Raw genomic sequence first — 24304 nt, 5'->3', positions numbered from 1 at the left:
TCAGTTTCGTACAGGGAAGGATTTCGCATATTAACTTAGCTACACACCATTTTCCCCCCTCACTTCACACTTCATTATATACCCGACGAGCCGGGTTAGGAGGTACAAAAAAAAAAAAAAAAAAAAAAAAAAGGAGGAAAAAAAGGAAAAAAGGGGTAAAAAGAAAGAAAGAAAAATATAAAAGAAAAAAGTTTAATTAATTTAATGTAAAAAAATTTGGTTCTTTGTTATTATTGTGAAATTCGACAATTTAAATATTGAGTTTCAAGTGGAACAAATGGTGTCTCCTGAATAACCATATCCAAATATTAAGAAATGTCACAGTAATGAGTATATCTAAATATTAAGAAAAACGATTAGTTAGAAAGTTAATTAAAAAGTAATAAAAAAAAAAAAACTACGAAAAACGATTAGGTAGGAAGTTAGATATTAACAAAAATAGTTTTCGAAAACAATTAGCGAAAACTGAGATTTGCAGAAAAAGAAACCGGAGAGTTCTTATTGTAACAAAAGGGAGATAAATATTTTCTAAAAACCAAAAAACTTTGGCCAATTTAGCAAAATTTTTGTTAATTGTCTTCAAAAACTATTTTCATTAATAATTAATTTTCTACCTTTTCGTTTTTTGTAAGTTTTGGATATTTTCATTACTGCAACATGACAATTCAGTAGATACCATTGATCTCATATAAAATTCAATATTTTAATTTTTCGAATTTCGCTATAATAATGAAGAAGAACCAAAAAATATTAATTCACAAACTATAACTATTATATCCTTTGAACCCTTTCTTTTGTTAAAATACGCCTTCAAGGGAAATAACTCGAAATTTATTAATTTATTCAAGTCAGAGTTACCTCCCATATACAGTCATTTTTAATCTGGTTAATTCATAAAAAATCTTAAGTAGGATTCAGGACATAAGAATATCGTGGAGGAGATAATCATTTCAATATTTATTTTTTTCGATTTCCTTTTTTTGAGGCTAGGGGGAAAATCTTTCTACAACTGATTCCAACAAATCGATGAAACAAGAAAAACAAACAAAAAAAACTATTATTTGGATATTTCGAACTACTGTTCTCAGAAGTTTTAGGCGCGATAATATTTTGATATAGATCTTCTACAAAAATCATAAAATTATAAAAATCATAAAATTATTTTCACAAAGTTTCGGCCGATGTAGCCTCCGGTCTTCTTCTGAGGTATCTTATCGAACTCAGGGATCTGCACAGAATTTCGAACGAAACCTTTTATATAATCTACAGGTGGGGAAGTAGCTTTTTCTTGTTCCGTCAGCCATGACTGGATAAGCGTTCTAAATAATTTGCAATTATATTCTGCGCGCCATCCGCGTTGAGAATGGAACCATAAAACTCCCAGAAAGGTTTCACTTACAACTGAATTTACAAAGTACTTTAACCCTTATGCAACGGGTCATTGCAGACAATAACCCGAATAATCTAAATCATACGAATTATAAATTTAGAAAACACTAAAAACTTAAAATCAATCCCCGTTTTGTGTTTTGATGGTACGAATAGTTCGTATGAGTTTACTATCCATGTCGTAACACCCATCGACAATATGAATCAAAACAAACAATGAGGACATTACCAAGGACAAAGTAGATGGACTCCATCTATCGTGCTAGGAAATTACTTACACCTAAAAGTAGCTTATACAGGTTGACCAAAAAGTCACTGAAGGGATTTGAACTTTAACAGATTCTTTATTTTTGAGGATGTCTTTTTGTAATTTTAACATAATCTGACTAAGACATTGCTAAATTAAAAAAAAAAAAATGCAAAATTCAAACAATTTTTATTTATGAAAAATAGTGTCTTTTAAATGTTGGCCATTCTTTCCAAAACATTATTCATGACAGATTTCTGAATCTCTGGATTTCGATTTAACTCCCTTATTTCGTTCCTGACGTTTTCCTTCAATTCTTGCAGGGTTTAGAGTTTGATGTTTCGAGGTCTGCCAACTGCTGGAACGAAATAAAGGAGTTAAATCGCAATCCAGAGATTCTGCAATCTGTCATGAATAATGTTTTGGAAAGAGCACAAATATGCAAAGCTGAAAATGGGCAACATTTAAAAGTCATAAAAAGATTTTTTGAATTGAACATTTTCTTAAAAAACATTTCCCAATGTCTTAGGCAGAAGTAGGCATAATTCCTTGAATTCTTGTTTGTATAGATGATAAGTCCGGTAAATATATCTATTATATAAATATTCACCTGTCTGTTAGGTCCTGGATATGACCTTAAACTATATCCGATGGTGAGGCCCCAGCTTGCGGGCTCTGGGAAGTGTGCAGCCACCCTTTAATTGTCATAACTCCCAGTTCCACTCTGACCTGGAGTGGTAGTACCTGTTAGGGTCCCAACTATGGGTTAGATAGAAACCGACTTGCAAAAAACAAATATATTCTATTAAAAAAATGTTCTTCAAAATCACCGGATTCGGCATTAAATAACCTGAAAAGGGTTGATATGCCATAAAATAAAAACAACCATCACCTGTCTGTTAGTGTGCATGTATGTATGTATGTTTGTATGTCCGCCAAAAACTTTTGACGGACATAACCAAAATTGACAAATTTTGTTTCATATTAAAGCTCCAACCCTCGGACGAAAAATATTGAAATTTTGGTCCCAACAGTCAACTCTAAGTTGCTCATGTGGTCATTTTTCTGCATGGGGAGGGATCATCAGATTTAGTGACATTTTAACGTTAAATACTATGTAATCTATAAATATAAAAGCGAAAATGTGTGTGTGCATGTATGTATGTATGTATGTATGTACGTTCGCTTTTTGTGTATGTCTGCAAAAGGCTTTTTTCATCGGCCTTCTCGCTCAGCTCGCTCCTTCATAAAACTTTTTATATTAGGTCTAAATCGTAATATATATGACTTACGAATGGGGGTCGTGAGTGTATTTAATTTGCCCGACTTTTACCAGCTTGCCGCGTCTTTGAAAAGCAAATGATGGGGCGGGGGAAACAGTAACTGGCTTGGAGCGCAAAACTAGGTCAAACATCACGCCACTTCCTCAAACCTGTATGTTTCACTTTACTGAACTGAACACGCTTATCAATTCCTATCCCCTCATGGCCGAGATGGTTAGGTGTCTGGCCTTTTTTTCCTTTTTGTTTGCATCTTCATGTCAAGGCTTCGGGGTTCAATCCTACCTTCCTACGAAAACTTTTTTTTTCTTTTACACCTCCCAACACCTGGCCAACGTTTTTTTTTAACACACACACCCCCAAACATCTGAGCAACGCCGGGTACTCCCCGCTAGTTCTCTATAATTTAAAATAGATTCTTATATTATTTATACATAATTGAAAAATGCTTAGTCATGTCACCTGATGTGACGTCAGCATGCTTTACTGACGACTTTTAATACATAGATTAACCACCTTCGAAGGGTAACTTGATATTATAACCCAGAGTTAAATATTAATTTTCGAGTCGAAAAATTGGTACCAACGTAATTATTGCATTTCAAAATGTAGAATACCAAATTTACAGGAAAATCGAAGGGGGAAAAATAAACTTATGAGTGAGTGAAATTTTTTACAGACGAGAATCGAGTTGTTTGGGATTGAATGAAATAGATGGAAATATCTACTAGCAGAATACTCGGAATTACCCAGGATTGGATGAGATAGTTGGATATATGTACTGGCAGAATACCCTGCATTGTCTGGGATTGGATGAAATAGGTGGAAGGTTTCCTAGAAGAATAGATATTAGCAGAATACCCAGCGTCGCACGGGTTTGTATGAGTATGTGGATATATGTACTAATCGAATACCCGGCATTGCCAGGGATTCTATAAGATAGGTGGATATATGTACTAGCAGAATACCCGGTGTTGCTCGGAATTGGATGACGTAGGTGGATATATGTACTAGCGGAATACCCGGTGTTGCCAGGATTGGATGAGATAGGTGGAAATATGTACTAGCAGAATACTCAGTGTCGCCTGGGATTAGATGAAATAGGTGGATAAATGTACGAGCAGAATACCCGGCGTTTCCCGGGATTGGATGAGAAAGTGTATATATTTACTAGTAGAATACCTGGCATTACCCAGGATTAGATGAGATAGGTGGATATATATACTAGCAGAATACCCAACGTTTCCCGGGATTGGAAGAAATAGGTGGAAATATGTACTAGCAGAATACCCGGTGTTGCATGGGATTGAATGGGATAGGTCGAATTATATACTAGCAGAATACCTGGCACTGCTCATGATTGAATGAGACAGGTGTTAATATATACTAACAGAATACCAAGAATCACCTTTGAATCGATTAAATAGGTGGAAATATATAATAAAAGAGTACGAGGCATGGCCTGGGATTAAATAACCTTGCTGGAAATATATACTAGCTTTGTACCCGCCATCGCCCAGTATTGAAAACATTGCTGGAAATATATACTAGCAGAATGTATCAAAGTCATTATTTTAATAAAAGTGGGTCGATAATGTGGGTTACATCATTCAGAATGATTGTTGAAATTAGTAACATATTCAAGAATTTTGAAAAATGATGAAATCTGAGTTATTTTATTGGTGTGTTTGTAATGAAATAACCAGCTTAGACAATGTATCAAAGTTACTATTTTAGTAAGAGGGGGCGATAATGTGGGTTGTATCGTGAAAAATAATTGTTAAAATTAGTAACATATGCAAGAATTATGAAAAATGATGAAATGCGAGTTATTTGATTGGTGTGTTTTAATGAAAAAAAAAAAAAAACAGCCAAGACAATATTTCAAATTATTATTTTAGTAATGGGGGTGCGATCATGTGAGTTATATAATAAAAAATGATTGTCTAAATTAGTAACATATCCAAGAATTATTAAAAATTAATAAATGTGATTTATTTGATTAGTGTGTTTGTAATGAATTAAACAGCCAAGACAATGTATCAAAGTTATTATTTTAGTATGAGGGGGGGGTGATAATGTGGGTTTAATTATGTAAAATGATTTTCGAAATTCATAACATATCCAAGAATTTACTTGCAATATCCTTGGCGTCGCCCGGAATTAAAGGAAATTGATCGAATTATATATTAGCAAAATTCCTCAGGATTGAATGAGAAAGGGGTAAATATATACTAGCAGAATAATCAGCGTCGCTCTGGATTATTGGAGGTGGCTGAATATAAAGTTTGTACCGTAAATGGCTTAAACAATTTTCTATCTCAAAATTACTTCATTTTGTGAAGTGTATTCCGGATATGGCTTAAAATGTTTATGATCTCAAAATTAGATTAATACATATATATTGTTGGTTTGCTATGAAAGTTTACTAAGCCAGTTTCTTTAGGGAGTAATCTATATTTTAAAAAAATTTTTTATGTTATTATCCGGAAATGATGTAATGGTTGTAGTTGTAGGTAGAAATTATGTTAATTTTAAATGTGCTCTTGAGTTATCTTTTGGGGGTTGGGCTGGAGAGAGGAATGTCCGTTTTGAGGTAAAAAAAAAAAAGTATGTGAAATTGTTTCATATATATATATATATTTAAATTACCCGTCCTAGTGCAGGTAAAATTATTTTAAGTATGTGTTTTATATTACCTATCCTTGCAAAAGAAAAATTATTTCCGATACATGCCGTAAATTACATACCCTAGGTAAGATACAATTATATTATACGTGTAATACCCGTCTTAGGGTAGGTAAAATATTCTTTTGCTCGAAAAAGCAAATGATACATAGACATTAAAAATTCCTCTCTCCTAAGAATAACAAATATATTCAAAATCAAACTTAATTTTCTCATTGTTTATACGGTCCCGAGCAACGCCGGGTAGTCTTGCTAGTTATTATATAAGTCCGGTGAAACTGTTTTTTTAATAAACATATGATTTTTTTTTATATATTTATTTAATATTTTTTAATTATAATATATTAGTTTCAAAGTCTGGATTGTTACCTTGTGCCGTAGAAGATTCAAAATACGCATTGGATCCCTTTACTTCTGCTGCTATCAAAGACTCTCCCTTCGGATTTTACCATACAATTTGGATATGAAATTCAATATCCATTTCATTTGGAACCAATATATAATTTCCCTTACTCTATTATTTAAAAACTTTAAAAAGGTTTAATTATGATCTTCTATGTTTATTGTATTTAGCAAATTAGGTATAAACCATTATAATATTTGTTAATATTTTCTCCTCTGAGGAGATGGGTAAACATTGAAAACCTTTTGGTAAAGACGAAATACTTATTGAAATGTATTCTTTGTCTTTCTAGATTATAAATTTAACCATTTCACATCATAAAATTTAAATTATTAAATTATGATTTATTTGCTCTATCTGGTATATTGAGCAATTTTTATTTAGTTGGGATTGTCTAAAGACAATTGCTCAGTATATTACAGCCAATAATATTTTGTAAGACCAATAACCACTGGATTTCCATACCAGTAGATCTATTGTATTACATTATTCTGAAGTATATATATATAAACCTGAACGTCTGTCTGTGTGTCTGGTCACGAATAAGGTCCTATATGGTTGACTATTTTTAAAAAAACTGATCACATATAAAATGTAGAAGATGTATCGAGGATCAGGAATGGGTATATTTGATCTGGCAGAAGGGTGGTTCATTAAAATTGTGGGGTCTGCTTACGCGCATGGCATCCAAAGTATGGAAATAAAAAATGAAAAAAAAAAAAAACATTTACAAAGGTTTTTGATATAGATGTACATAATAATACTTTGATAAGTATGTTTTAACTTAGATAGGGATGGTATAATAAAATTGTGGGGTCTACGTTCGCGCCTGGCTTTCATAGAATGGAAATAGGCACAAATTTTAATAAAGACTTTTCATATCTATCTGTGTAAGTATACTTTGATAATTATGTTTCAGTTTGAAGAAATATAGTATAATAAAATTATGGGGTGTTCGTTCGCGCCTGACCGCATGGAAATATGTCATAAAATTTAACAAGGTTTTTTAATATAGATCCACAGAATATTGTGATAAGTGTTTCAGTGTGAACAGGTATGGTATAATAAATTATGGGGTTTATCTATTTTATTTTTACTTTCATCATATTTTGCTTTGGTTTTGATACCCCCAAATTCGAAGCTATCTCTTTACAACCCTTCCTTTTCATAACCTATCATACTTTCATAAATCAGAGTCCATTTTCTGTAGGTTGTTTTTGAACCCAGTCAACGATGGATACTTTTGCTAGTATAATATAAAGCTGAACGTCTGTGTGTGTTTCTGGTCACGAATAGGCTCCTATATGGTTGACTATTATAGAAAACTGATCCCATATAATGATAGAAGATGTATCGAGACACAGGAATGAGTATGTTTGATCTGGCATAATGATGATTCATTAAAATTGTGAAGTCTGCGTACGCGCCTGGTCCACAAAGTATGGAAATAAAAAATATAAAATAAAAAAATACGTTTATAAGTGTGTTTGATATAGATTTACATAATAATACTTTGATAAGTATGTTTTAGCTTAAATAGGGATGGTATAATAAAATTATGAGGTCTGCGTTCGTGCCTGGTCTCCATAGAATGGAAATAGGCACAGACTTTAATAAAGACTTTTCATATCTATCTATGTAAGTATACTTTGATAATTATGTTTCAGTTTGAAGAAATATGGTATAATAAAAATATGGGGTGTTCGTTCGTGCCTGAACTCCATAGAATGGAAATATGTCACAAATTTCAACAAGTTTTTTTTTGATATAGATCCACAGAATATTGTGATAAGTGTTTCAGTGTGAACAAGTATGGTATAATAAATTATGGGGTTTATCTATTTTATTTTTACTTTCATCATATTTTGCTTTGGTTTTGATACTCCCAAATTCGAAGCTATCTCTTTACAACCCTTTCTTTTCATAACCTATCATACTTTCATAAATCAGAGTCCATTTTCTGTAGGCTGTTTTTGAACCTAGTCAACGACGGGTACTTTTGCTAGTATATATATATAGTCATCCACATACAGTACTGTTTTGCTGTATCGCAGTTCATCAGTGCGGCTCGACAGGCAACTACTTCAAGCCAGGATCAAAACCTGACCATCCAAATGATAATCAGGCTTCTTACCATTACGCTATTCGACTGTTGCTGTGGGGGTAGTGAATTAGCGATGTTTTGACATCGTCCAAATATATATATATACACACAAATATATATATATATATATATATCTATATATATATATATATATATATATATGAAAGTAACTTTGTCAGTGTGTGTGCAAAAAGTCTCTATCGAACTCCTCTCGTGATTCTATATATTTCGAGATATCATCTCCTCGTTAGGTGTGTGCTTGACTTTCACGGATCTGCCACCTGACCACATGGTGCAGTAAGAACATAAGAACATATTACATATAGAAAGTATACAGAATATATAGGTATATGTATATATGATTTTACATATGCAGACACTTGTATGATTCAATAAAGTGAAGCCGCATGGCCAGTTCCACCGAGTCTCTCCTTTACATCTCTGCATTGTTCTGCCTTCTATAATTATATACACATTAAATAATATTTATGCATATTATACGATTGGGCAACACCTGTCAACCTGCTAGTAAAATATATTTACCCAAGTTACAAAAAAAAGTTAGAAATTTCTAATGTGTAATAAAGTTTTCTCTCATCTTTTTATAGGTTGCCAGTCGGATTGTACTTACCGTTGCTGGATTGATGACCATTGCACTGGCCATGGTAGGCAAATTAGCTGCTGTTCTGGCTGCAATTCCAGACCCGATCATCGGTGCCACCTTCTTAATCTGCATCGCCACTTTGATCTCACTTGGGATCAGCACACTGCACAACATTCAGTTTAATACCCGAAACACGCTTATTTTCGGCACGGCACTTGCCTTCGGTCTAATGCTCCCCAAGTGGATTGCAGAGACGCCAAATGCTATCAACACAGGTAAATAACATGACAAGTAATCATAGTACCTACAAGATGCTCCAAACCCCCGTCCCATCGTCGCAACGGTGTATCCCTTTGCCTGCTTATGAACACATTAATGAAAGGTGTTCTGATGAATACATAGCATTCATACTCCCTCAAAGTACATACCCCCAACTGACTCGAATAAAACAAACGAATTGGTAATACCTGGTGTAGTATTAGCCCTGGTTTAACTCTGCCAGCTTCCTCCATAGGACAGAGTTTACAGGGAATATCAAATTCGCAAGTGGTCCCCAGCTGCATTTATTGTCTAGCATTTCCGAATGGTCACCCACATTGTACTGACCGTCTGGTGATTTGATGAGAACCAGTGTGTCAATGTGATTATGCTTTATATTCCGACAAGCAACAAAGTTCCACCCTTTTACTCTTGAGGTCTTTAGATACCGGAAAATCTTAGTTTCTTCCCTCAAACTGCTATACTTTGGAATTGCCTCTCTGTTTCTTACTTCCTTGATTGCACTCATACGCAAAAGATAAAATGTAACGCGAACAGACATCTCGCTATTCAACTTCTCAAATAGTCCCCTGTAGACGTGATCTCAATTCATCACCCTTCACGTTGAAGTTACAATACGCAATGTTTGTTTTTCTTCTGTCTCCAATGATAGTTTGCTCTATATAAAATAATTATATATCTACTCACTTAGATGTCAGTAAAATGCTGGTTATAATGGATGAACTAATCTACACGTAGAGACCCAAAGTTACTAGCCTGTAATGTCTAAAATCAGAAAAGATAGACCCGATACATAGTGGCAAACTTCTTCTTTGGTCGTGGAATCACATATAGGCCAACATTTAGCAGATACTGTATGCTGTACAGTAAAAATAAACATAGTGATTAAAGATCTTGCATAAGGGAAGATTACATATTGCATCTAAAATCTTTTGAAAAAGTTAATATTTTAGCCTTTTGGAAATACTTGTTTTATACATTTTCATATATTAAATGTATTTATTATAAATATCATTTTCAATTAGATCGACATTTTGTATTCTCACACACACACACACACACACACACACAGACACACACACATATGTGTGTGTGTGTGTATGTATATATATATATATATATATGAGAAAGAAAATTAAAACTGTAAGTTAGAATTTACAATCAAAATTTATTGTTTGACTGAATACTCCAAAAAACAAGCTGTACTCTCTATTGTGTATTGAGCTTTTTTATTCGGTTGGGATTAAATTATCTATATATAAATATTGGTATTTATATTAGATTGAAATTTACCATTGCGTATATCAGGTAAACACTACATCCTTTTGATTTCATATATATATATATATATATATATATATATATATATATATATATATCTTTAAAGACAAATATCTATCTATCTATCTATCTATCTATCTATCTATCTATCTATTATATAAAAGGAAGTTTGTTTGTGTATAAGTTCGTTCCCCCGAGACACGAAAACGGCTAGGCCGATTTTTATGAAATTTAACACACATATACTTTATGTGTCTGGGAGTGTTCTTAGATAGGTTTTGTATTAGAATGACTGATCAGTATCGAAAATTGTTAATTGATAACCGAAAAATATGATAAAAGAAGGAATAGTCCGATTCAAAATAAAGTTAAGCCATTATAAACCTAACATCACAAGTGCATTTTAGAAGTTTTATTACCACACAAGCCGAAAGGCCCGATACATAAAATCAACAGTAGGTTTTTTTGATATAACAGATGTAAATGAATGTTTTTGTTTAGAATTGTGCTATGATACTTGACTTGTACATTGTTAACTTAATTCAAGCCATTATCACTGCACAAGCAGTATGACCAGGCATATACAATAAACAGTAGATTTTTTGTTATGACAGGGACGCGTTTGAAATGAATGTTTCCGTTTAGAGTACAATTGAAAAACTGAATTTTAAACTTTAACTACAAGCCATTATATATGAAAAAATAATTTCGTAAAACCAACAGTAGGTTCTCTACAGTGCAATGTAAACTACAATGTAATTTGGACTAAGTCACTGTAGGGGGGTGCATGTGATGCTTCATCCCAGCGCTCTGGGATGGGCCTCCAAGTAGATCAGGTAATCAATTGATTGGATTGAAAAATGGGAAATTTCATCGATTTGTATGACAATGAAAATATTGGAGTGTGGAAACATTCGTTGATTATCATTCAATCCCGGGCAACGTCAGATTCCAATATATATATATATATATATATATATATATATATATATATATATATATATATATACTTGTTTATTGTTATATAAACATGTTTAAATACCGCTGCTCCAAACAGCCATTTGTTTCAATCAAACAACAGATATCATCAGGCAGCGACTTGACTATTCAAATGTTCAATGAATAATCTTATTATTGGTTATTCATTGAATATTTGAATAGTCAAGTCGCTGCCTGATGATATCTGTTGTTTGATTGAAACAAATGGCTGTTTGTAGCAGCGGATTGTAAACATGTTTATATAACAATAAAAAAGTATTATTAGCTCTTTTTATTGAGCACTATCTAACAACCTCGTTGAATTCGCTAATCTATTACTTTTGAATAACAAAAACCCGAGTATATATATATATATATATATATATATATATATATATATATATATATATATATATACAGTGGGGAAAATAAGTGTTGGACACATCCCATTATTCTTTATTTAACACATTTTTTATGCAGCGAATGACGCGAAAATTTAACAAGAAATAGTTACTCATTTAACAATAACAAATAACTTTACAAATTGGAACATTTTAATGCATAACAAAAATTATATGATAAAAACAAGAATAGCCTGGAAAAAAAGTGTTGGACACACTAACACAATTTCATCTAATATTTAGTTGAAAACCCCTTATTGGCTATTACAGCTTCGAGGCGTTTTCTATACGACAAAACTAATTTGTGACAACGTTCAGGCGAGATTTTGGCCGACTCTTCAACACATACTTTCTTCAAATCCTGAATATTACGTGGATCTCGCTGGTGGACCATGATTTTGAGCTCTCTCCATAGATTTTCTATAGGATTTAAGTCTGGGGACTGACTGGGCCACTTAAGAACATCTATTTTGTTCTGTACGAACCAATCGGAGGTTATTTTAGCAGTATGTTTGGGATCATTATCTTGTTGAAAGATCCATTCTTGTCACATACCTAACGCATTGGAAGCAGGCAAGAGATTATTTTCAAGAATTTCCCGATATTTGGCTGCATTCATCTTTCCATCTATAATATGAAGTGACCCAGTACCATTTGAAAAGAAGCATCCCCAGAGCATGACATTTCCACCACCAAACTTTACAGTGGGGAGGGTGTTCTTGGGATCGTGCGCTGTGCCATCTCTTCTCGATACTCGACGTACAGAGTTAATGTCAAAATGTTCAATTTTCGTCTCATCAGACCAGATCACATTCTTCCAGTAATCATCTGTTTTCAATAAGTGGTCTCTTGCAAACTCCAGACGAGCATTAACATGACATTTTTTTTAGTAATGGTGTCTTTCGAGGTGTATGCGATTTAAGACCGTTGCATCGGAGTACATTACTAATCGTTGGTTTCGTTACTACTATCCCTGCTTTTTCCAAATCTTTCTTTCCAAAGTTCGCCTCGTGTTGTTCTCAGTTGCTGCTGAACTTTTCGTACAATCTTCCATAACTGCTCGATCAGACATCTTGCAAGGAGCTCTGGTGCGCGGACGGTTCATGGTTGAGTCATGCACCTTCCATTTCCTAATAAGGTTTCCTATGGTGCTTACAGGGATTTTGAATTGAGCAGATATACGCCGATAACCAATTCCATTCTTGTGCTCGGCAATAATCTTATCACGGACGACTTGAGAGAGTTCTTTACGTTTACTAATCCTGAGAACCTTCACGCGTGATGGCTTACTGGTGACTAACGTGTTCCAATACTTTCCAACGACGTAGAGTATGGTTGTGCTGAAAGAAAAGAGAACTCTTTAACTTCCGCTTGTACCTTCCGGAAGTGAATTACTTCCCTTGACTTTTTCTTTCCTTCTTTCTTTCCAGCATTATTTATAAAAAATAATAATAAGATATAATTTAAAACAATGTGTCCAACACTTTTTTTCCAGGCTATTCTTGTTTTTATTATATAATTTTTGTTATGCATTAAAATGTTCCAATTTGTAAAGTTATTTCTTATTGTTAAATGAGTAACCATTTCTTGTTAAATTTTCGCGTCATTCGCTGCATAAAAAATGTGTTAAATAAAGAATAATGGGATGTGTCCAACACTTATTTTCCCCACTGTATATATATATATATATATATATATATATATATATATATATATATATATATATATATGTCTTTAAAGATATCATGTTAGAAGGAGTAGACGCACCAGAATTTACTTGCGTACAATTGTTTCAGTTCCGGTGTTGACATACAAGTATGTAATAGTTCATTTTTCTTCAGCACGTGGAACAACCAATGGAACAAAGCCTTTCCTATCAACACAGCGGGTATTCTTTTTATTTTTATGTTTTTTTTTTTACTCGAAATATACATAAAATATTAAGTATGTTATATCTGTATTTTAAATGAAAACACATTTTCCTTACTTTAATTAATCGGATTCTGTAGAAGTCAATAATCGGCATTTCTTTTCTTTATTATTTATTAGCCTGGGTGCCCGGCGTTGCCTGGGTGTTTGAAGGTGTGTTTTGAGTAAAAAAAAAAAAAAAAAGAGCAGTAGTAGGCAGGCAGGCTCAAACCCGTACCGGGAAGGAGGAAAAGAATCTGAAAAAAAGTGACGTCTTTGCCGTTGCGTCCATCGCCAAACCGGAAGTGACGTAGGTTTAAATTAAGGCGAAACAATTGAAAAGTCTGGATGAAAAATATCGTCGGAAAAGCGACCCCTCCTTGTAGAAAAATGTCCAATTGAGGGCGAAGGAATTAATGATTTTGGCCAATTATTCGATATTTGTCGCCCGAAGAGTCGAGCGTCAAAAAGATACCAATCTCGTGAAAATCCATCGACTCTGTTGAAAGTTTTAGACATACATACATACATACATACATACATACATACATACATACATACATTTAAACAGACAGTTGAGATTAATATTATAGATTACCGTCGATATCTTAAGGCACTGGAGAAGTTTCACTATTACTGTCTGTCGAGCATTCTGAACATCTCATGGGAGGACTATCGCACTAACCTCTGTGTACTTTAGGAGGCTTACACCACCAGCATCGAAGCTATCATCATTAGGAATCAACTGAAGTGGTCGGGCCACGTTGTCAGGATGCTGAAACAACTCTTCTATTGGGAGCTAAAAGAAGGAAAGCGCACTCGAGGAGGCCAGAAGAAACGATATAAGGATCTTGTAAACGCAAACCCAAAGAAGTTTGGCATCAAGACGTACACACGGGAGACCCACGCAAAGAACAGGCAAACTTGGAGACAGATCATCACCAAAGGCACAATCACCTTCGAGACTAACTGACGTGTGGACCTCGAGGAGAAGAGATAGAGGAAGGAGAAAGAAGAACGCATGCAAGCCAACCCCTTCAAATGGAGAGTGAATTCCTGCCTGCACTGTAAAACGCAGTTCAAGGCCATGATCGGTCTTGTTGACCACCTCTGCATACACCCAGAATACGACTACCATTCTCACTGCTGGGGGTTTGCCAAGAAAAGAGATTTTTATTAAAATAAAAGCATACACATGAATTTTTATCTGAAAGATAACGAAAGTGGTACCGAATTTTAATAAAAATAGGACACACGAGGCGCCTTCAATAATTTTGCGGACTCTTTTTTCGTATAGGCACTTTTATTGAGAGAACACACATGAAACTCTAGTCCCCTTTGAAGTAATATCCTCCGGATGCAATGCACTTGCTGTATCGTTCCAACAACTTCTGAAAAGGCCCATAGAGGTTCTCTTCTGTGAACATGTTAATGACCCCCGTCACAGCTTCTTTTATTTCCCCAATTGTCTCATAACGACAGCCTCTAAGGATTTCCTTGAGCTTAGGAGGTTATAACTAAAAGTCACAGGGAGCAAGGTCTGGGCTATATGAGGGTGAATAACTGTCTTAATTCCAATCTTGGTCAAAGAGTCTGTGATCTTCTCTGAGCAAAAATCTTCTGCATCTTCAGTTCTTTGCAAATAATTGTGCATACAGTTCCCCTGCTGAAATCAAACTGTGTACATTGTCTCTATAGACACACGACGGTCCTTATCCATGAAATTCTGTGCTTGGCCAATCAACCCTGATGTTCTTACTCCTCCCACACCTCTCATCATCACTCACACACTACCTGCCTTCCTTGAATCTCTTATGCCACTCCAAAACTGACGCAAGGTGGTCAAAAACAGTATGAAGCATTCCATACGTTTCTGTGGCATTTTTTCCAAGTTTAAAACAGAATTTTATTACATATAATTCTTCTAAAGTGTCTACACGTCCAAATTACAGTTTTGAAATTCACCATCTGTGACAATCAAACTTTGTTTGTGCTAAAAATAGCATCGATAGTGCGAGAAATTCATTTTGCTTCGAGTTATATCGTATTCATTAATATGGACTTTAAGGGCTATTTTCGTAACGTTCCTGTTAAAATTATTTTATTTTTTTATTTCTACAAATTACGATGCTTTATTTATATATAAAAAAAGCAAAAATAAACACATTCTGTTTGCATTAAGCGAGACCACCACGGCCTGTAGTGGTGAGACCAAAAGATCCTTTTAGTGATCTCACGTGACGGCAGGCGGTGATATGTCCCCAAATAAAAAAATGGCCCATCGATACAAAGAACACCACCTATTTATTAAAGAAAAATTAAGTATAATGTTATAATTAAAAAGAGATCTATAAAAGCACGCATGGGTACAGTAAACATATTATACCAAAATGTGGAAGCCATCCGTATAGTGGTTATTTAGACTATTAATAACGAACGAACCAAGAATTACACACACACACACACACACATACACACACATATATATATATATATATATATTATGGAACAGCCTCCTGTGAGTAAATATGAAATAGGATAGTCAAGGATTCGAAGAGAATTCGAATCATAAGTTAAAATAAATACAGAATACATAATGTTATTGAAATACAGAATGTTATTGAAAATGGAATGTAGAATTACCATTGTTTAGTTCACACGAAATAGTTAGATATCTGTTTTTAGAGAAAGGAATGTAATGATGAATTTTGTTTCTGATATTGAAATGAAATTAAAATAAGGAATCTAGATCAGAATAATGGAAAACATATTTGTAAAGTAGGTTAGAGAAATCGGGCTGAAACATGTGAGTAACAATGCATGCTTAAACACGGAGGCATGTCATGCCATGTGTCTGATATACACGTGTTGGTCATGCAATGAAGTCATGGGTCTCAATATAGAGAGCTTTGGTCAGTCAGTAAAAAAAAGTCAGGGGAGAAGAGAGGAGTCAGAGACAGAGTTGACAGAACCTTGGAAGCGGAGTTAGATGAAGAATCATGTAAGACTTGAATTAATGGATGCAAAGCCATTGACCGGTCACATCATATGGTATAATAAACGGAATCATCATCTTTTCGTATCTGCGTCTTCGAGTTATGTTTTCAACAGAAAAGGTAGTGACCATTTATATTATAAGAACTTGTGAAATCATCATCTCAAATATAGGTAAGAAATATGCGTGTCAATGTTTATAGAAACACTTCCATTCGCAAAACTGTCAAAGGTAAATGCCAAACGCACTATCTCTCGGTCTATCTGTCAGTGTATCATACATCTCCTCTCATTGAGTTACATGCTCTGCTCTCATGTATTAGCCTGTACCCTGTCTCTTTATATATAAGACCTGACTATATCTCATATGTCTCTCTCTTGATATATACGCGATATATCTGCACACAACATTAACCTCGAAGACTCTTTTACTAAATATATAAGTCGTCATCTTCTAAAGAACTATGCAACATATATATATATATATATATATATATATATATATATATATATATATATATACATATATATATATAATTTTTGTTGCTACACAGTCATGAGTAGGTTTCAACCATCTAGTTTCTAGTAATGAGAGAACTCTTCAGTCGATATAGCTTATACGAAAGCAAAGTTTGCAATATATATATTAATTTGTACACACACATACGCACACACAAACATATATATATATATATATATATATATATATATATATATATCTCGAATATTACTTCTTTTAAATTTTGAAGATTTAAATTTTTGTGGTTATCAGCAAAATTATTGCTAATCTATATAAAATTTCTTTTGCTAACTATGTGTTCTAATAAGAAAAAAGTACAATTTTTAAAATTTCATGCAATAAGGAAATAAACCTCTTCCACACGCACATACACACATTATATATATATATATATATATATATATATATATATATATATATACATATGTAATATACTGAGTTCGTGTAATTCAGTAAATTTTCATATACCAATAGGTTTTAAGCCAAAAAAGGTTGACGTAAGGATTAAGCTAAAAAATTATCACATTTCATAATTGAGCATTAATATAATAGGATACTCAAGGATATATATATAGAAATTAATTCTTGGTGGCTTCCACATTTTGGTATAATATGTTTACTAGACCCATGCGTGTTTTTATATATCTCTTTTTAAGTATATATATATATATATATATATATATATATATATATATATATATATATATATATATATAATCTGCAGTTATTGTTTTCCGGAGGCTAAGTAACCAATCAAGTTTTACGAGGTTAATACCAGAGTGCTGAAGACCGAAGTAGAGCAGGGTATATATATATATATATATATATATATATATATATATATATATATATATATATGTATATGTGTGTGTGTGTGTGTGTGTGTGTGCGTGTGCGTGCATATGTATGTGTCTGCGTGTGCGTGTGCGTGCATATGTATGTGTGTGTGTGTGTGTGTGTGTGTGTGTGTGTATTGGTAAGACTATTAATATTCTTGACTTTTTACAACATTTAAACAGGAAACTTCGATGTCGACCAATCCCTTAAAGTTGTTTTGGGAACTCCAATTTTTGTGTCATCAGTTTTGGCTTCATTCTTGGATAATACAGTCCCAGGTAAGTGATTTGATTTTTCATCTTGCAATATTGCTGTGGATTGTTTTATGTCGTGGCTGACTTGAAAAAAAAATCATGGAATCCTAGGAAACGATTCATTAAAAACAATAAGCGGTTAATTGTTTTAGATAAAACCAAGTCTACCGTGAATCGTTTACAATAATTTAAAACGAGGTCATGTATGGCGGTCAGACTTGTGACTTCATAATTTATCTCTCTCTTCCTCTCTTTATCTGTCTCTTTGTTTGTTTGTTTGTATGTATGCATGTATAGATCTATTTATTCATGTACCTATGTATGTATCTATCCATGCATGTATGTATATATGCATGTAGGCACAGCCAAAACGAAAGGAGGGAATAAGTATTTCTCATTAAAAATCTACCAAAAATCAAGTAATTAACCAAGCAATACGCATTTATCACCTTGAAGAATGAACTTTATAATGGTGTACTTTTACATAATCGATAATATATATATATATATATATATATGATTGTTGAGCTGGATTAAATCCGACGATATGAAATAAAATGGAGGTGGAAGGACCTGAATACTCAACGTTTCGCCCGATTTATGCGGGCTTCTTCAAGAGGGATGTTCATTGACGAGAGAGTCGGAGGATTGGGGCTATATATAATGATGGGTGAGAGCAGCGTGTTTTCCTTATGTAAATTAGATGTCATATATACATGTATATACATTTTATGAGAGAAAATAAATTATAGTGAATAGTGTGGTGGATTACGTCTAAAAGTTAAAATATCGTAGAGATTAAAAAATTGCGCCTGGAAATATAGCGGTGATAGATTAAGTAAATAAAATGACACGAGATTACGAAGGAAGTTTATTTTTATTTAAAAAACAAATTTTTTTTAAATTAGAGATAATTGAATTTGGATAAAATAGCGTCGTAACTTTAAAGATGGTGTCTAAAAATAATAGGAGGTGATAAAATGGAGTCTAAAAATAGATAAAATAAAAACAGTAAATAAGTGAAATTACGAATTTTTTTTTCTTTGTATATAGACGCAATTTTTTAATCTCCACAAATATGGTCCACAAAAAAGTCTTATGTTGCCAGATCTAACTTGTATCAACTGCAGGAGGACGTGCAAAACAGCAGGTGGGTTGAAACAGCATTTGAATGTTCATAGGAGTGACCATCAAGCACGTGCTGCTAGTGGCGCCCCTGTCTGCACCATGTGTGCCAAAGAATGTCAGAGTTTGGCAAGGCTTAAAAGCCACTTTCGTGCGGCTCATCACTGATCTGTCTTCTCTTTTTTTTTTCATTTTTCTTAAACTTTTTTTTCTAGGGGATGGGACATCCAACCAGATGTCTGACATTTACCCCTATTTTAGTGAGTCCAACCAAGAGATCTTTTTAGGATTCTAGCCGTCCCTTTCAGTGCAATCGTTTGTATTTCACTTGCACTTGGTTCACCGGGTATGCTTGCTATGTACTTTTTAAAGTTCTTTTTCATAAGCCCAGTTGCTCCTATGATAACTGGTTTAATTGAAACGTCTTTTAGTTTCCAATTTCGTTTCATATCATACATAAGTCCTTGATACTTTGATACTTTGATACTTTGTTTCAATTTAGTAATGCTATATCAAATAATGGCAATATTCGAGAACGAATTTGCTGCCATCACGTATCTGTCTATCTGTCCATGTATGTATGTGTGTATGTATGTATGTATGTATGTATGTATCTATCTATCTATCTATCTATCTATCTATCTATCTATGCATGTCACTATCTACAAAAATGAGGGTCTTGTTTTTTCTTTATTTGTTTGCATAATATTTCATGACCTCAAATAATGATGACGTAATCTATCTAACAAGATAGCGGGGGGGGGGGAGAGAGAAACAGAGACAGAGAGAAGAAAAGAAAGGGAGAGAAAGAGAGAGAGATGGGGAGGGAGAGGGAGTTTCTACTTAAATTAAACGACCTTATTCGTTTCGTAGTTTTAAAAATTATTTTATATGATTAATTGTTTTTCAGTTCTGTATATTTATCCACTACAAATCCAGCCTCGCGATTATATTTAATAATAAAAAAAGCAAATTATTCCACAACTACGGCTCCAAAAAAGAAAGAAATTTTTTTTTTTTTAAATACCAAGCAACACGGTATGTCTTCTAATACATGCGCCGACGAAAGTCGATTTTGTTCGCTGAAAATCTAATTTCTCCTTTGAACCGATCGTGGCTTATAAAATAAAATTCAACGTCTATAAAAAAGGACTCTTTCTCCAGTTAGTCGAAAATGCTGACAAAAAAGAAAGAACACGATAACACTTGCGTTTATTAAATAAACGCATCTCATGTATACATATTGCGTTTATTAAATAAACGCATCTCATGTATACATGCGATGCGTTTATTAAATAAACGCATCTCATGTATACATGCATTGCCTACTTAACTTACGCACATATACACACTCCATAGACTAAATCATTTTCTCCCTTCGATAAAGAAAATGCCAATTAGCTTTGCAAACACGTACAATTAACGCTCGTCAAGTTTTTGATTAGAAAAAATTGGAGGCTTTACTTTTGGAATGACCCTCGTATGAAAAAGCGGGCTCCGGACGCCCATGCACATCAATCACCGCATCTCTGGCAAAATACAATGAAAATGATGATGACTATGCAGAAACATTAATCAGAGAAAAAAGGTTACGCGTTTTAACGGTATTACTCTAGTTTTTGTATCTCTTTAAATTTTTTATTATATATATATATATATATATATATATATATATATATATATATATATATATATATATATATATACGCGAAGGTCGTTCTAAAAGTGAAGCCTCCTATTTTTAATAAAAAAATTTAAAGAGCTACAAAAACGAGAGTAATACCATTAAAACGCGTACCACTGTTACCCAGTTTACGACCAAACCTTCCTCGACTTCATATGCAAACATCTTGCTGCTGTCAGCATCGGGAATAAAATCCGCAGTTCTTTGACTAACAAAATGGACTTCATGCCTACCAATCTTTCATGAGAAACGATCTTCTTGGGCTCTTTACAGAAGTCGGACTCATTTATGAAAAAAAAAGCAAAAAAAAAAAAAATAAATAAAAAATAAAAAAAATAAAAAAACAAACAAAAAAAAGAAACAAGAACAAGACAAAACAATAAAAACACAAACAAACAAACAAACAAACAAACAAACGGACAAACCCGCAAAATCATGTTGACAAAATATATAATTTAAAATAATAAAAAAAAATATTACTTTCCTTTTTAGGTACAGCAAAAGAACGTGGTATGGCACAACCAAAGAATTCCGCCTTCCCGGGTCACCAGAACGCGAGTTACAATGACATATACGAGTTTCCAATCATCCGGAACTTTTTAAAGAAACACCAGAATATTACCAACCATATTCCGTTTTTACCCTCGTATTCTGAAGAATTGCTAACAAAAGTCGAGATGGCCCCGCTAAAAGAATCTTCACTCAGTTCATCGAGTTAATTTATTTCCATTGTTATTAAATTCCATAAACTTTAATTCCAACCAAAATACCATTTTCGACAATGAAAAGTGACTGATTTAACTTACAAAAAATCATTACGGAATCACAGAAAAAAAAAAAGTTATATTCAATAGTTTATATTAGGCACGGCCCAAAAAAATCAAGAAATAAACAAGTAGTTGTTGTTTTAAAACGAATTAAAATCTATTAAAATCCATAATTCTTGAGCAACTTTTTTTTCCATGAAGATAATTTTATCATATGAAAAGCAGAAATGTATAAAAGCTTTTCTACATTTTTAATAGAATTAAAAAGTTGCCAAAACCAAACCATTCACCGTCATTTTTTGTCTCGATCGCGAAAACATTAAAATATATTTTTAAAAAGTTTTTGAAACATATATATTTTTTCCTCGTCTAAATAAGATTTAGGAGGATTTGATATAAGAACATTATAATATATATAATAATTAATATATTAATATAATACCTGAATTTCAAATAATTCAAACGTTTTATATCACTCTATAGGTTTGCGTCGCGAAATTAAAAAAAAAACAAGCAAACAAAATTTAATGATACTTTAAAATTAAGTACGGAGGCCTGGAGGCGACTTAATAAACTAAATTTAACCAAGTATTTTTAACGTTTGACAACGATTAAGTGAAGGGTTTACTTCTTTTTTCATGAACGATATATATATATATATATATATATATATATATATATATATATATATATATATATATATATATATATATTGTTGCCCACATAACCCCCGAAGTTAAACAATGATGACGCTGGCCAGTATCAAATAGCTAACAATTTTGTGAATGCTTGGCGTCTTATGTGTTGAAAACACCCTCTGCATCTATTATCACGGTTGGGCCACCATAAGTGAATAAACAAGAAATTATCGTATTTTTGCAAAATACGCAGTTATTTATCGATTCTTTCTTTTTTAGTCTCGATTCTTGAAAGACTTTCCTATTTCATTGTATATTAGCAATATTGGATCCACTATTATGAAATTATTAATTTATTTTTCAAAGATTTAAAAGTAGTGTTTTGTGCAAAAATAATGAAAATATATAATTTTGATTTTGCTAATCTGAAAGATAATAATTATTATTAACATATTCAACGAATTTCACACTTGAAAATACAAAAGATGAAAAATAAAACACATTCGAAAATCGGATTTTAAACCTTAAAATCTGATACGTGCGCAATTGTTTTGTTTGTTTTATCTAATAATGCTTACCCTCCCCACAATACAATACACTTTGCTCAGTTTCGGCTAATTATTTTAAGCATATTCATACTCACAAATAAAGAAGGGGGAGTTTTGAAGGCATATATATATATATATATATATATATATATATATACATATATATATCGATTATGAAAAAAAAACACATCAGTATAAAAAGGATTCTTCACTTAATAATCCGTGAAAATTTCGTATTTATTGGTTAATTACTTGTAGATTTTTAAAGAGAGACTCCGTCAAAAAGTACTTACGCCCTCCTTTTGTTTTAGCCCTGCCCCGTTCATAGCGAATTGAAGTGTTTGAATGCAAACCGCAGTAAATCCAGTTTGTTTAAGGTTGAATTATGAAACAATAAGAGATTGGATGTATACAAATTTTAACTGCGACTAAAGGCTTAGTATAAGTAAAAGCAAAGACCAATAATATATGTTAACACCGAAGTCTCAGACACACACACACACACACACACACACACACACACACACACACACACAAAAATATGTTTAGCATTTAATAAAATTTTTCCTGTCATTTTTCACTTTTTCAAATAATTTTAATTTACTTACTAAATGTCTTCTCAGATGTGACAACAAGTATACTTTATATATATATATATATATATATATATATATATATATATATATATATATATATATATATAAAGCTGAATGTGTGTGTGTGTGTCTGGTGACGAATAGGCTCCTATATGGTTGACTATTTTCAAAAACTGATTACATATAATGATAGAAGATTATTGAGACACAGGACTGGGTATGTTTGATCTGACAGAACGGTGGTTCATTAAAATTATGGGGATCTGTGTTCGCGCCTGGTCTACAAAGTATGGAAATAAAAAATTTAAAAATAATAAAAAAAGACGTTTACAAGTGTTTTTGATATAGATGTACATAATAATACTTTGATAAGTATGTTTTAACCAAAATGGGGATGGTATAATAAAATTGTGGGATCTGCTTTCGCGCCTGGCCTCCATAAAATGAAAATAGGCACAAGCTTTGATAAAGACTTTTCATATCTATCTGCGTAAGTATACTTTGATAATTATGTTTCAGTTTGAAGAAATATGGTATAATAAAATTATGGGGTGTTCGTTCGCGCCTGACCTCCATAGAATGGAAATATGTCACAAAGTTTAACAAGGTTTTTTAATATAGATCCACAAAATATTGTGATAAGTGTTTCAGTGTGAACAAGTATGGTATAATAAATTATGGGGGTTATCTATTTTATTTTTACTTTCATCATATTTTGCTTTGGTTTTGATACCCCATAATTCAACCCAAAGTTACAACCCATCCTTTTCATAACCTAT

The 24304-nt window shown here is 32.8% G+C and overlaps 1 protein-coding gene across 1 annotated transcript in view; it reads left to right on the top strand.

The window, feature by feature from the left end:
* LOC145254524 (solute carrier family 23 member 2-like) overlaps positions 1-21695 on the top strand; it is a 92823-nt gene extending 71128 nt beyond the window's left edge. Inside the window, exons 6-8 of the mRNA XM_080113051.1 lie at positions 8720-8990; positions 18096-18191; positions 21469-21695. Of these exons, the coding sequence (XP_079969177.1) occupies positions 8720-8990; positions 18096-18191; positions 21469-21695 (594 nt within the window). The remainder of the gene's footprint in view (positions 1-8719; positions 8991-18095; positions 18192-21468) is intronic.
* The last annotated feature ends 2609 nt before the right edge of the window (positions 21696-24304 follow it).

The sequence above is a fragment of the Euprymna scolopes genome, chromosome 30, assembly GCF_053919585.1.
Source record: "Euprymna scolopes isolate OS-2025 chromosome 30, ASM5391958v1, whole genome shotgun sequence".
Taxonomy (NCBI): Eukaryota; Metazoa; Mollusca; class Cephalopoda; order Sepiida; family Sepiolidae; genus Euprymna; species Euprymna scolopes.
The sequence above is the reverse complement of the archived record's forward strand: the minus strand, read 5'-3'. Positions and strand labels throughout refer to the sequence as shown.